General features: G+C 35.1%; 1 protein-coding gene across 1 annotated transcript; it reads left to right on the top strand.

Moving 5' to 3' along the window:
• The first annotated feature begins 13,082 nt into the window (after positions 1–13,082).
• Positions 13,083–13,504, top strand: LOC129240207 (cuticle protein 5.1-like). Its single transcript, XM_054875848.1, has 2 exons — positions 13,083–13,137; positions 13,239–13,504. Exons 1-2 carry the CDS (start codon positions 13,126–13,128, stop codon positions 13,461–13,463), a joined length of 237 nt encoding a protein of 78 aa, XP_054731823.1. The 5' UTR covers positions 13,083–13,125; the 3' UTR covers positions 13,464–13,504.
• The last annotated feature ends 1,186 nt before the right edge of the window (positions 13,505–14,690 follow it).

Here is a 14,690-nt window from a genome sequence, read left to right as displayed (position 1 = left end):
GGTCATCGACTGCCCGATATGCCCATCCTATCTTGAGGATGACGACACTGCAGAGCATTTTCTCTACAGCTGTCCGGCGTTTTCCATAATCAGACTTAATTTGGTTGCGATATACAGAGTATGGATACAGTTCATACTCTTCCGGATCTCTTAAGATTCATTAATGAATCCAACAGATTTTTGGAAAATTTACCTCAAACAAATTTTTCCGTTTTACCACCCACATTTTATCTTTCCTATCTCTCTATACTTTCTACTGAAATCTATCCGTGTGTAGTACAATGGTCTCCTGATTGAGTGCTTCGATTTGTCCAACCCCCCACAAATCTTATCTAATCTAATCTATAGCGGTTGGTTCTATCATATGGAGACTATGCTTTCAAAACTAATGCAGTATTGAGTTCTTTGTAATCATCTTAACTCAGTCTAGTAGAAAATGGCCTCTGCTAGACTTAAACGATCGATATGTAGTAAAGTTATGGGTAAATAAACGAAGAGCATTTCAAAACGAACGTCGAGAAACTTCTAGTTACTATTGGAAGTTGCTTGGCAACTAGAATAAAAGATATTTTTTAGAGTTTTTTTATAGATCTTTGAATTTAAATTGATCAAATAAACGTATTGCAACGTACTTTTGGCTGCACAACTACATAAGTATTTTAATGATAAAATAGCAAAATATGCTTCCTTCCATATAAAAGCATGCACAAGATTTCCAGCAATAAAATCAATATTTAATATTTTTATTTTTTAATTTGCATATGCAGAAAACTTTGCTTTTGATTAAAAGTTGGAAATTTGCGAATTTATTGAATCTTTTTTAATTTGCACAAAATTTTAAATTTGTATTTCATGTATCGTTTTTGTAAGAGAATGGTTCACATATTTGTGCGTAAAAAATTATTAAAATTAAATAAGAAACAAGTAAATTATAAAAATTTGTTAATAAGTCCCTTAGCTATAGTTAGTTAACGCTCTGTGTGCCCCTAAATGTACGTTGTTTCAAGTATTTATAAATTTTTTTTTATAAAAATATAGTTCATACTACAACAAAAACTATATAAACAAAGTTTCAAACTTTGTATCTAAAAATTATAAAAAATTGGCAAATTTTTATCAAAATTTCACACTTGTTACGACAAATCTTTAGATAAAATCCAGGTTTACAATTTTATAGCTCATTGAATTTTGCAGCACATTAAAGTTCAAGTTTCAAAAGGCTCAAAGATCACTTTATTTCTTGGCAATTTTTGTTTTTGCTAACGGTATTGAGTGTTTTCTTCCATATAAAAAAATGTCGAGCATGCGTTAAATGGAGAAAAATGCAGAACAAGACCGCCAGCAAAAAAAATTGTAAAAAATCAATGTGCATATATATCACAGCTGAGTTTTGTTGGCCTAACAGAAAATGTTAACTTAACAGTGGTAGCTTTTAGCATATACATATAATTTTTTTTTCTATTGTATAATAAAAGTAAATACTCCCATATTTGAAAATAACCAGTACTAAAGAAAATTACGCAAAAGTGCAGACAGCTCTGCTAGCCATTATCAAACTTGAAATATAAACCAAAATCAATGCTATTGCGGTAAAAATCTTGAATTTCTAAAATAAACACAATACACTGTTGGCCCAACTCTCAAATTACTACAAATTAATAGTTACAAAAAAATTAACCTAATCAACCCTGAAACAAAGAATAACAAGATTTGACTAGTTCATCCCAGAATCACCCACCAACACCTATGAGATAAAAACTCTACCCATTCGCTACCAATTCGGCCGCGTACACACCCAACCCACACTGACCATATCCTTAACTCATAACTTCACTTTGAGCAATAAAGACTTCCCAAGCACATCTGCAACATATTAAGAAACGCTAATACGAGGACAAACAACATCTAAGTAATAATAAACTTTCTAAGACCATGTAACTTATATGCTACGAAGAAAAACTAAAACTGAAACACTTTGTGCAACACTAAGTATGTACGCCACAGATATGTGTCAGTTCATAAACACTCCAGTAGAAAATCCATTTGGCCGAGAAATGAATATGGAAACGAGAAGAAATCTATTAAATACTCCCAAATCTAACAATCGCCTACTTTCTCCTTTCTCGAAGGTATTTGTCAAGCGCGTTTCATTAGCGGTAATTCTTTATTATGTACTGTACTATTATAAGCGAAGGCAGAGGGCCTTGCCCAAGTTATGAATTGAGAAGCTAATGAAAAACCCTTGCACCATATATTAAGAAGAGCTTACGGAAAAACTACAATTCCAAAATAGCTCTAAATACAATATCTGCTATTATTATATGTATTATCACATTCTTGTCTTTCCCAGTAGGAAAAGTACTTGTAAAATTAAATAAATACTAGAAGAAAGCAGCAAATAAAATATGTAAATCAAATTTAAATATGCATTCGACGAAAAAAATTACATATGTGTATATACATACACATATTATATATTTAAATAAAAAACAAATTAAAATAAATAAAGACAAAATGGGCTTCACTTACATATACAGGGTCCGGCACTCGAAGTGTAACCAACTTTAGACCGCTGGTCTGTTAATTGACTAAATGACAGTCCACAATATTGTTTACAGGCGTACGGAAGCATTTTGCCGAGAGTAAACGCGAAAAAAGAAAATCAGTAATAGATTTCAAACGTATTAGTGTGAATGGATTATATTCGGCTGGAAAATCACAACCAGCGATTGTTTGTGAGCTCGAGCACCTTAAAGTAAATAAAATGTTTGCTTATCGCACCATTGCTCGTTACAATGATACTGGTAGCATCGCGAAACGTCGTGCAGGGGGTCATCAAAAGTCTGCAACGTCACGTGAAATGGTTCAAAAAGTGAGGAAGCGATTTGAGCGAAATTCTCGACGAAGTGTCAATCAAATGGCGAAAGAACTGAAAATATCTGATCGTAGCATTCAACGCATACTGAAAAATTATCTCAAAGTCAAGCCTTACAAGATCCAAAAGGCAGATGATCTCAGACCAAAGCAGCAACAAGTCAGACTTGAGAGAGCGAAGGAGTTACTTCGCTCGGCCAAAAGCGGTCAATTTCCGAACATTGTGTATTCTAACAAGACAATTTTTCAAACTCAGCAATTCTTAAACTCCCAAAACGATAGAATTTATTTGACCAACTGTTACAAGTACTACGGATATTTGAGTCATCGATTAGCAACCAGGAGACAGCACCCGCCACAGGTAATGGTTTGGGCCGCTGTAACCACTGATGGGCGTTCTCCAAACGTTTTCATCGAGCCTATCGTCAAGGTAAATGCGAAATATTATCGAGAAAGTATTCTGGAGGTTGATTTAACGCTGTGGACAGATAAAAATTTAGGTGTCAGACCATGGACATTTCAACAGTACTCGGCACCGTCTCACAAAGCTCGAGTGAACGAAAAATGGCTAAAACACAACATTCCGAACTTCATAACATCCACTCAATGGCTCTCAAATTTACCAGATGCAAATCCGATGGATTATTCTCTTTGGGCCAATTTGGAGAGCAAGGTCTGAACAAAAATATTCATCAGTCTCGAGGCGCTGAAAAAATCCATTGTCCGCGAGTGGGCCAAAATACCTGCAACCACATTCGGTCGTAAAATTTTTGCGGAAATGGTTTAAAAACTGTTTTATGGTAAATCTTTAGCTCCTGGGCTATTTTACGACTGCAAACATGCCGGATTACTTTGATTATTTCTGTGATTTTATCGACATTTATGACATTTTCTTTAACTTCTAAAATGCCTGAACGGAATCGACGAAAGCAAAATTGCACTTAATTAACTGTTACAGTTTCGGCACCATGAACACCACTCACAATTTCAGCGGGCCGGGTTGAATTTTCGTCTTTATCAAACTATTTGTTTCGTCTTTTCAAAACTGTTAAATGTACCGAATTTTCGTTCTGTTGACTTCCATTGTTAACACCCTTTAATTCTCAACTGAATGGAGTAAACAAAAATCTGCAAAAGAATTTTTTAATGTCAAATGTCACTTTGACAACGAGCTTACATTTTAAATTGTTTGATCGATACTTTACAAGATATGGAATGTGGTTTATTTATGAAGAAATATTCAAGAATGCCTAAGTCAAGATGTGCAATTCGCTGAAAAGCGTGGACTGATAAAGTCGTAGGTTTGTGCCATTATGCCTCAAGTGTTTACGGCAAAATTAATTACTGGCATTTAAACTTCTGCATGAAAAGATTATGACACGGCCGTAAAGAAGACCATCCAATAAATGTAAGAAAGCGTTTCCGCAAAAAATATTTAAAGTCTTGAGTGTTTGGAAAAGAATAGGTATAATCAATTTATCTAAGATATATGTAAATCTCTTGTATTGAATAATTTAAATTTATTTATTTAATAAAGGATTTTTTAATAAGAGGGGTTACTTTGATATTCAAAGAAAAATGCTATTTTTTAATATAAATGATCGGATGTTTATTTCATTACATATTATATAAAGAGGAAGGTATGCCGTTAATAGTGGAAAATAACATCAGGCAAATGACCACCGCGCCCCGGTTATGGGCATCATATGGGCTGCCCACGCGAGGTGGCCCACTTGGACAAAGAATCCAAATTCCTCTGATGTGATACCATACAGCAGGGAAACATGAGGAAAAGAACCAAAAAGGTGGTTTTTCAATACGAAATACAAACGTAATTCACAAAATTGGTTAACTCGCATCTGTTTTGAATAAATACAATATGCCTAATTAGTCAATTTATATGGTTTTATTATTTTTCGGAGAATATCCCTAAAAGTATTTTTTAATCATATACAGTATTTAATTAAAAAATATATCACGTATTGCCTCTGTTAATAGTCAAAAGAGTAACAAAATTGTATATATTTCTGTCCTCTATTCCATTTAGAAAACTTACAATAAATTCCACTAAGTCAGTTGTAAAGCTTTCGTACGGCTCTTACCTCACTTGTATATTTGCACCTCACTCTGAACTATATGCAATTCTCCTCATTCGCTTTAATTTCTAATTTCCTCCTGAAGCAGGCAGCTTTGTGGGATTTCCTTTTCATTGCTTTTAAAGCGACTTTCAAACTCTTTTTGATTATATTCCAGTTCTTGTGAAACTTCTGTGCAGTTAGAAATATTTATAAGATATTTCGTTGGTATAATACACAAAACTAAAACGCTTAGATAATTAGGAAATTAAACATCCATCAATTCAGCCTTTCTGCTGTCTTCCTTCAAAGTTGCAGTTCTTTCACCAAAATCTTCTTCAAGTTTTTTTTTGTTGATTCCGTTGCCTTGCATCAACTATATAGTGATATTTTTAATAAATTCGATCAACAATAATATGAAGATGTAACTTTTTGAAATAATGCTTTCTGCTTAAACTCGAGATGCTTGAGTTTCGGCTTATTCTCAATATTTTTAAATATTTTTACCTTACTCTCACTATGATAATTTTCGGTATTTTCAGTACCCGCCTCTTTAAAGTTGTTTTTTAATTTTAATAATTTTTGATTAATTTCAGTTTGTCTTTTTTGTTAAACTTCTTCAATGACGTTTGCTTATATTTTTTTAATTTTTTTTAATTACTTCAAAAATGTATTCACGTTGCATTCGTGCCGGCAAAGCAAAACCTCATATGCTAAGAGCGTTATTCAGGGTGGTCAATTTTTCCAAACCCCAATAAAAATATGAGCATCCCACCTGGATTAGAGAAGTTATATAATTTAGGAGCACTACAGAATAAAATGTCTATTAAGATGAAATGTATGCAGATATACATAAATATATTCATATATACCCTATGATAAAAAAGTTTCAAGCCGACTCCGAATGGCAGATATTTTTACGATGAGCTTTTTCATGGCAGAAATACACTTGGAGATTTGGCATTGCCTGCCGAAGGGCGACCGCTATTAGAAAAAACGAATGGTAGTAACGCACCAACCCATCCGGCTCCGGCGGCCGCTATATGTATGTGTGTAACAGGCTATATTTAGTGTAATATTCTAGACGTCAACGCTTATATCTACAATTATATTAGAATTGACTTGTAGAAAAATTAAGTTTTAAACTTTGCTTTATTTTTCATTTTAACTTCAATAAATTTGTGTCCTCTTCATTGCCGATCAACTCCAAGCACTATCACAGGTTTTCTGCTACATTCCACTTATTTGCGGAGCACATAGGCGGCGTTGTATGGGTAAGCGGAGTAGGCAGCGTAAGGTGAAGCATAGGCGGCATAGGGAGCAGCAACATATGGGGAAGCGTAGGCGGCGGCATAGGGGGAGGCGACCAATGGAGCTGAGTAGGCCAATGGTGCGACGACAGCGGGCTTAGGTTCGGCAGCAGTGAAGGCGAAGAGGGCCACGAAAACGAGAACGAACTACAAAATTGAAATAAAAGTTTATTGTGGCTTTGTATTTGAACATTAATTAATTAGACATATGGATGCACACACGCATATGCACATACATATGTATGTACATACGTATGCTGAAGGAAATTTCAGGATAAACGCATGTGAATACTTACGTATTTGAACATTTTGACTATTTTGTTGTTTGGTCGCTGTTTTACTGCTGTAGGGTAAAATTGAACTGATGACAAATTCATTGATTGGTTGAGCTTAAATACAATCCATCTATTATTTGTGTTTATTTTTGTGTTATTTTACACATGTACATACACAAACGTAAATATTTATTGGCATGCATATGTGCAGAATGCAAAAGTGGATATGTATTTGGCTAGTAGGATATAATAAATTGCCTAGTATTTGCAAATTCATCGTATTTTTGCATATACATATATACTTATGCGTATGTGCATATAAGTATATTTTGATAAATTGTCAACACTGTTTTGTTATTTAAAATAATGCGGAATAGAAAAACACATGTCTATTATAAAACACATAAAAGATTTTGTATTTATGCAACTATGTGTGTATTTTATTCTACAAGGTTTGCCAAGCTTTACACATATATTAGTAATTACATAGCAAATTATGTTTTCGAAATTTGAGTTTTGAAATTGTTGATGACAATTAGGCCTAGTTTGAGCTTAATTTTTTCCGGTTTATTCACTAAAATTCTATTTTTGAGATAGTGCCCAAAGATGTTAAATAGGGAGATCTTGGCTACAGAATATCATGACATTTTTCTTTCCCAGATTTTCATTGGTTATAAATTTATGGTTTCTTACGCATGGCATGCCGATATCAGCGTGTAGCTGAAAGCACAAATCATCAATACACATACCATCTGCAACGGGTAAAAAAAGTGATCGCTGCATGCCGTTCACAGTTCTATTGTCAAGTTTCCTCAACTTTCCTGACTTTTCTTTACAGCAGCGATATTTTCAATTGAACAACTGGAACGAATGCGTACTCGTATTTTTATGTATTATGTCGGGTCAGTTGACTTAAGGCGGCCGCCCCAGCCGAATGGGTTGGTGCGTGACTACCATTCGGAATTCGCAGAGAGAACGTCGGTTCGAATCTCGGTGAAAGATCAAACAATTAAGAAACAGTTTTTTCTAATAGCGGTCGCCCCTCGGCAGGCAATGGCAAACCTTCGATTGCGAGACGCACACCACAAATACGTGGAGGAGCTCGGCCAAACACCCTAAAAAAAGGGTGTACGCGACAATTATATATATATATATATATAGTTGACTTAAGGGGTTACGATATTTCGAAAGTGTAGTATCTTAAGAATATGCTGCCAAATTTTCATGCGAAAAATCTCAATATTATAGCTTCTACAGCCCATTAACTAGGTAGAAAGCGGTTCGCGCGCTCCTGTACCTCAAACTTTAAACTCGTTTTTCTCGAAATTACTTCTTCCGGCACGGTCTGCATGATGACTCATACAGTTTTTAATATTTTTTGATGTGGCTTTATTTTTAAATATTTGAAAGTTTTTTGAAAGTTTTGATTTTTGATATTTTTATTAAAAATTTTTATAAGCATAATTAAAGTGTGACATTTACGATGTAAAACGCATACTTTTTTTATTTTAAATGCCGTAAATTGCAACGTTTTTCCAAATTCAAAAATCCGGCTCGGCAGACTATAACTACAATTTTATTTTACAAGAATTTTTTTACTTTTTACAGATCCATAAACATTTCAAGGAGAAATGATACAGACCTTGGAGCAACTTTTTTTCATTGTACTTTGGGTTACATGATTTTTTATGTACTAATATTTGTAAAGAAAAATTAAAATAAATTTTTTATAAAGTTTAAGTACTAATAAACAATATATAATTTGTTGTATGCTTACTTCTATTGTTATCCCTTCTTAAAGCAGTTTTTCTTTTAGCGCATTTTAGATGCTGGTGGACTTTTGTAACCCCTTAAATTTTGATTAAAATTTATATGCCAGACTCTGCATATCTGCGAAATATATTGTTCACAGATCTCTAATTTTCGTAGTTACTTGTATGTATACGAAATCAAACTTGCTTTAGTAAAATATAAATTTTCCACTTAACACCTCTCAAAAGAAACGTCACTGGAACTATTATAAAGGGTTTTTTAAGAAGAGGTGTTATTTTGATATTCAAAGATAAATGCTATTTTTTAATATAAATGATCGGATGTTTATTTCATTATAAAGAGGAAGGTATGCCGTTAATAGTGGAGAATAACATCAGGCAAATGACCACCACGCCCACGCTTACAGGATAATATCCTTTTCATGAAATTTCCCATAACCGAATTACAAAGTAGCTGCCCTATGTCCTCGATAGCCTCACGAATTCCATGTTTGAGGTCTTGATTCGACCCTGGACTGTTGACTTAGACCTTCTCTTTCACGTGGCCCCAAAGAAAAAAATCACAAGACCTCGGTGGCCAATTGTGATCACCTCTTCGAGAGATAGCACGGTCCGGAAACTTTTCCTGTGAAAGATCAATCGTTTCGTTGCTTGTGTGGCACGTAGTGCCGTCTTGTTGAAAATAAACATTGTCCAGATCAATACCATACAATTCCGGCCACAAAAAATCGTTAACCATCTCTCGATAGCGTAATCCATTCACCTGTAACACCTGTTATTGGGAAAACTATTTAGCTGCTCAAACAGAACATCGGTGAGTTAAAAGCTCAAACTTGAAAGGCCCTATATTCCTATTTTATATGCTTAAATTTCAATTACCTGTAGTAGGTATGTGTCCTAAATATTTCATGAATTGATGTTTATTGTGTAAGTCTAAAAACGGAAAGTTTATTTGCGGTTTTGGCAGCTGCTGTGGGAAAGCATTTTATTCTAAATTTTAATAATAAAATAAAAGTTGATGCGTAAATGAGAATAGCAGAGCGCAATAACTATATATTATATTAAGTAATGCTAATCATTTACATACAGAAGCATATATGGTACATATGTATGTATGCCTATGAAACAGTTAGTGTGAGACTGCCAAAGTTGTTCGAAATCCACTGGAAATTATGGAAAAAGTTTTTTTAATAATGGCCACACCTCGACAGACAATGGCAAACCTTCGAATGTGTTTCTGCAATCCTCCGCCAAGCTCCTCATAAAAATTGCAAGCTGCCGCTTGGAGGCGATATAAAACGATCTCAAGACACATACCACAAAGCGGAGAAGGAGCTCTGCCACACTCCCAACAAAGGATTTTATATACTTATATATACACACATATATACCTTAATGCTAAACGTGCTTATTTATTTCTTTGTTGCTTGTGGATTCCAAAATTATTAAATTTAAATGTTTCAAATACTCGCCGATACAGGCCAGTCCCATGAGATTCAGAGGAAAGACCTCTCAAAAATGTAAAAATAATTCATTACAATAACTACATATGTACATACATCATCCGAAAGGTATTTAGGCTAAGTTTAAAATAATCGAATTTAACAAAGCGCGCCATTGAAACGAACCCAAGTCCTCCCCCGCTTGATGTTTCCAACGCAAACGAGGTCTTCTTCTTTTTCTGCTCCACCAGCTGGTATCGCATCGAATACTTTCAGAGCCGGAGCGTTTGTATCCATTTCGGCAACATGACCAACCCGGAGAGCCGCAGAATCTTTGTTCACCGCACTATGTCGTTAAACTCATGCAAGTCATTGTTCCATCGCCTGCGATACTCGCCGTCGCCAATACGCAAAAATCCATAAATTCTTCGCCAAATTTTGCTCTCAAACACTCCCAGGGACGCGAGATAGGATGTTGCCATCGTCCAGGCTTCTGTGCCATGCAAATGGGATGGCCATAATGCGATACTTGTGAATGTTCATTTTGTTCGACGAGAAAGGACTTTAATACTACTTACTCCAAAGTAGAACTTGTGGGCAAGAGAAGTTCTCCGTGATATTTCAGCGCTGACGCTATTACTGGTGTTATTGCTGGTAAGTTTATGACTACTTTAAAATCTTAACTGTCAACTGTGACTTGAGTGCCGGTACGCGAGAGCGCCGATGATGACATAAGGTGAGTATTTCGTCTTGCACTCGTTCAACACCAGAGCCACTCGTTTTGCTTCTTTATCCCCTTTGGAAAAGACAGAACTAACAGTTCGGTTGCTTTGATCGATGGTCTCAATATCGTCGGCATAAGTCAGCAATTGGTCGCTCTTATAATAAATAGTGCCTGAGAGACAAAATTCTGTGGCACAATCTTTTTTTGCAGCGGAGGGGCCCTTCTCAATTCTTACGGAGTAGCTAAAACTGCTCAACATCATTTTGCAAAACCGTATTAGTTTCGCGCGGACACCTCGACATATAGGCAACTCGTTTTCGTGCTGGCGAATGCGACTTTAAAATCGATTTTCCTTTCATGGGCCTTTTCCAAGACTTGGCATATTGCACGTATATGTGAAATTCAAATCAAATTAAATAAAAAATAATGAAAATTAAAGATTAAAAATTCTAGAGTTGTAATGGGTCGAAATCGGTAAAAAAATTCATCAAAACCAAACTATTTCGAATGATGGCTTTAACCACCCGCCTTTTCTCCGACATATCTTGTACTATTAATACAGCTGTAAGCTATGAGTTGTATTTTTTTTGTACCGAATATTATTGGGAAAATTTTATGAAAATGGACACTTCTGCGAGCTCTCGATCGAAAGATTAATATTTTTTCAGAAATATTGTATAATTTTAGTACACACGAATCGTATTGAAATTTCGCCGGCAAGCCATTCAATTTTCGATTTTTTTTTTCGTTTTGTTGAAATACACGCCCTGAACATATGTTTCTAGTTCCAACTATAGTTATGACACATTTAGTTTCTTAGGTTAGGTGTGATTTGTTGCGGATTGGTGATTTTTGACATCGAAAAAAATTAAAAAAACTTGAATTTGTTGGTCAAAAATAGTAGTGTAATCTTGTCTCAACCACCGTGCTCATTGGACTTGGCCCTTGCGACTTGTTCCCGGAATAAAAAATAGCTATTAGAAGGCGGAAATGTGCCAAAATCGAGATTAAGTCCGCATCCTTGAAAGCAAACGTCATACGAAAGCGCTTTTTGTCAGGGGTCGTGCGAAAATTAGAAAAAGCGTACGTATAAATATATTCTATTCTGAAGGGGACTACTTTGAAGGGGTCAAACTAGACACTAATGAATAAATAAATAATTTCGAAAAAATAAAAAAATTATTATTTTTGGAACACACCCCGTATACACTGACGTGAAGATAAGTAAAAGTATGTTTGCAAGTTTTTTCTTTGAATCCTAATAATATACTTTTGATTGACAATCGAACATTTGTAAGTCTCACAAGTATGTAAAGGCCTTTAGGTTCATAGGCCAGCAGAAATAAGGCACCGAAAGCGCATACGAGTATGTAACTGGCATTGTGTGAGTGACACTGAAAAGTTGGCCATAGCAAACATCGATAACCGAAGCGTTAGTAGCCATTCATTTGGTATGCAAGAAGCGACTCAGTGCCTAAAGGCAGCAGGCATTTCAACTTCCATCATTCCTCTGCTTAATACACTCACCGTTATGGCAAACCACAACAACATCTGTTGGTGAACTGTAACATGTCAGTTAGGCGATTTCGGTCATTATATAATATGTAGTCTTGTGCCAAAGCCCAGCTCGAGGCTGTGTATCTCCATGTAATATTTAGCAGCATTATTTGGACTTTTGGTTGATTAAAATAATTACAAGCGTTAATGCAAATACTTGACAGCAACAACAACAATTTTGACGCAGACCAAGACCAGATACTTATCGGCTCAGAACAATAAAAGGAGACCTTAAACTGTCAACACAAATTTTGGCAAATTTCAATGCAAAAAAAAATAAAGTGCGCAAAAACAAACATAACATTGGGGGCGTAAAAGATAGATATACATACATACATATACAAATATAATATTTGCATAAATTATTAAGTACTTAGTTTTCTTACTTTAATTTATTTGTGCGCCTCTACCATTTTCGATTTAAATTCAAGTAAACGTTGGTATTAAAATACGTGACCGAACTTTGTGATAAACATATAAACATCTAAAGGCTATATACATTTTTATTTTGTTTTTTATTGTTGAAGTATTTAATAAAAATTTCAAAAAAACGAATGGAAATTGGTTTGTAGTTAATATTTGGTGAATGTAAGATTTTTACCTTTTGCTGGCTTTGAACGTGGTGTAAGTCCTTTTGGTGTCATTAATTTTTTAATGTGTTACATTATACTAAATTTAAATCAATTTAATGTTTAAAAAATACAAAACTCGTGTAATAACATACATATATCCATATTTTTCTGATTATTAAAACTCAAAACCTTAAATATCTCCATATAAAATAAGATACACTCCCACCACTTTCAAAGGAAACGGCTCCTATGTATGTATATATAGGGGTAATTTGCGGCCTCAAATAATGCCCAATCCCACATGCTTTGACCAAAATATGTATTTTACTTCACTCTGCCATACATATTTTCGAACAAAACTTAAGCAATACTAGCCTTTGCTGTCCATTTCAAACGTGAAGGTTTAAACCGTTGGAGTGCGCACATTGTAAAGAGTATTTAAACTAGCGCCATAAACGCAATTGTCATCAGTTCAGTTTTGTTCTTCAACAATACAACAGCAACCAAACAATCAAACAAACAAAATGTTCAAATACGTAAGTATTCACATACCTGCACAATGTTTTAAGTATTCATTTACGTGTATTCATTTAAACGAAAATTGTAATCCTTAATTTTCAATAATTTTTTCTTCTAGTTTGCTCTCGTTTTCGTGGCCCTCTTCGCCTTCGCTGCTGCCGAGCCTAAGCCCGCTGTTGTCGCACCATTGGCCTACTCTGCTCCATTGGTTGCTTCGCCCTACGCCGCTGCCTACGCCTCTCCGTATGCTGCTTACGCTGCTGCGCCTTATGCCGCCTACGCTTCACCCTACGCTGCCTACTCCGCTTACCCATACAGCGCCGCCTATGTGCTCCGCAAGTAAATGGAATGTAGCAGAAGAACTGTGATAGTGATTGGAATTGATTGATTGGCAATGAATAGGACATAATTTGAAAAAAAAAAAAAATAATAATAATAAAAACTAAAATTGATTTGAAACGAAAATTCCAGTTGTTCTCATTGTTGGGCAAACATTTTTAGTGCATGTTTCAAATGGTATGAATGTGCTTGTTAGCAAACTTTTATTACATTACTGTGGCCGAATATGTAAATCAATTTTATAATTTTTTTTAAATTCACTTCCCTGTATGCAAATGCACATTTGGTCAATTGAGTTGTAATTTAGTTGATTTATGTATCTACTAATAAGTCCTCATAGTTACCCACTTTATATTTCACTATGAAAGAACTCTTTCACCGAGATTCGAACCTACGTTCTCTCTCTGAAATCCGAATGGGAGTCAACCGCCAACCCATTGGGCTACAGCTGCCGCCATAAACAAATACATGGTTCAAAAAAAGTAAAATGTTCTGCAGTTTTCACTATAAATATAAAATTATTGTTTTTATAGTAACCTTCGCTTTTCTGCCTTGAAAATGTTGTTTATAAAATCCAAATTTTAAAAATGATCGGTTCTTCGACTTTTAGGGGGAAAACAGGCCTTACGCTATACCTTCTACTCAAATATGAACGAGACGTTATCAATAAAACGGTCCGCGGATGACATATGGCAAAAATAAATTTTTTGTTTTTTGGTGGGACTGTTATAAGCTTACATGCCAAATTTCAGCGTGATATGTCACATAGTTTGTTTTCTGTGCTACTGTAAACAAGACAAGCTCGAGTGTGTTCTTCGAATTTAACGATGAAAATTCAAGTTGAACAAAGAATTTGTTTGAAATTTTGTTATTCCAACAAAATTTCGGCTTCAGACGCCTTAAAAATGTTGCAGACAACCTATGGGGACTCTACTCTATCGCGTGCACGTCTTTTCCAGTGGTACAAATCGTTCAAAGAGGGCCGTATATCAACCCAAAAAACCACGCCAAAGTCGCTCAAAAATTAAGGTTATGCTGACTGTTATTTTCGATTACGAAGGTGTGGTGCACTCGGAGTTCCTTCCGCAAGGCCGATCGGTTAACGCTGAATATAATTTAGACGTTTTAAAGCGTTTGCGCGAGAACATTCGTCTTAAAAGGAAGGAATTGTGGGACAACAAGTCATGGTTCTTGCATCACGATAATGCACCAGCTCACACATCACGTCTTG

The sequence above is a fragment of the Anastrepha obliqua genome, chromosome 3, assembly GCF_027943255.1.
Source record: "Anastrepha obliqua isolate idAnaObli1 chromosome 3, idAnaObli1_1.0, whole genome shotgun sequence".
Lineage (NCBI taxonomy): Eukaryota > Metazoa > Arthropoda > Insecta > Diptera > Tephritidae > Anastrepha > Anastrepha obliqua.
This window is presented reverse-complemented; position numbering and strand designations above follow the sequence as displayed.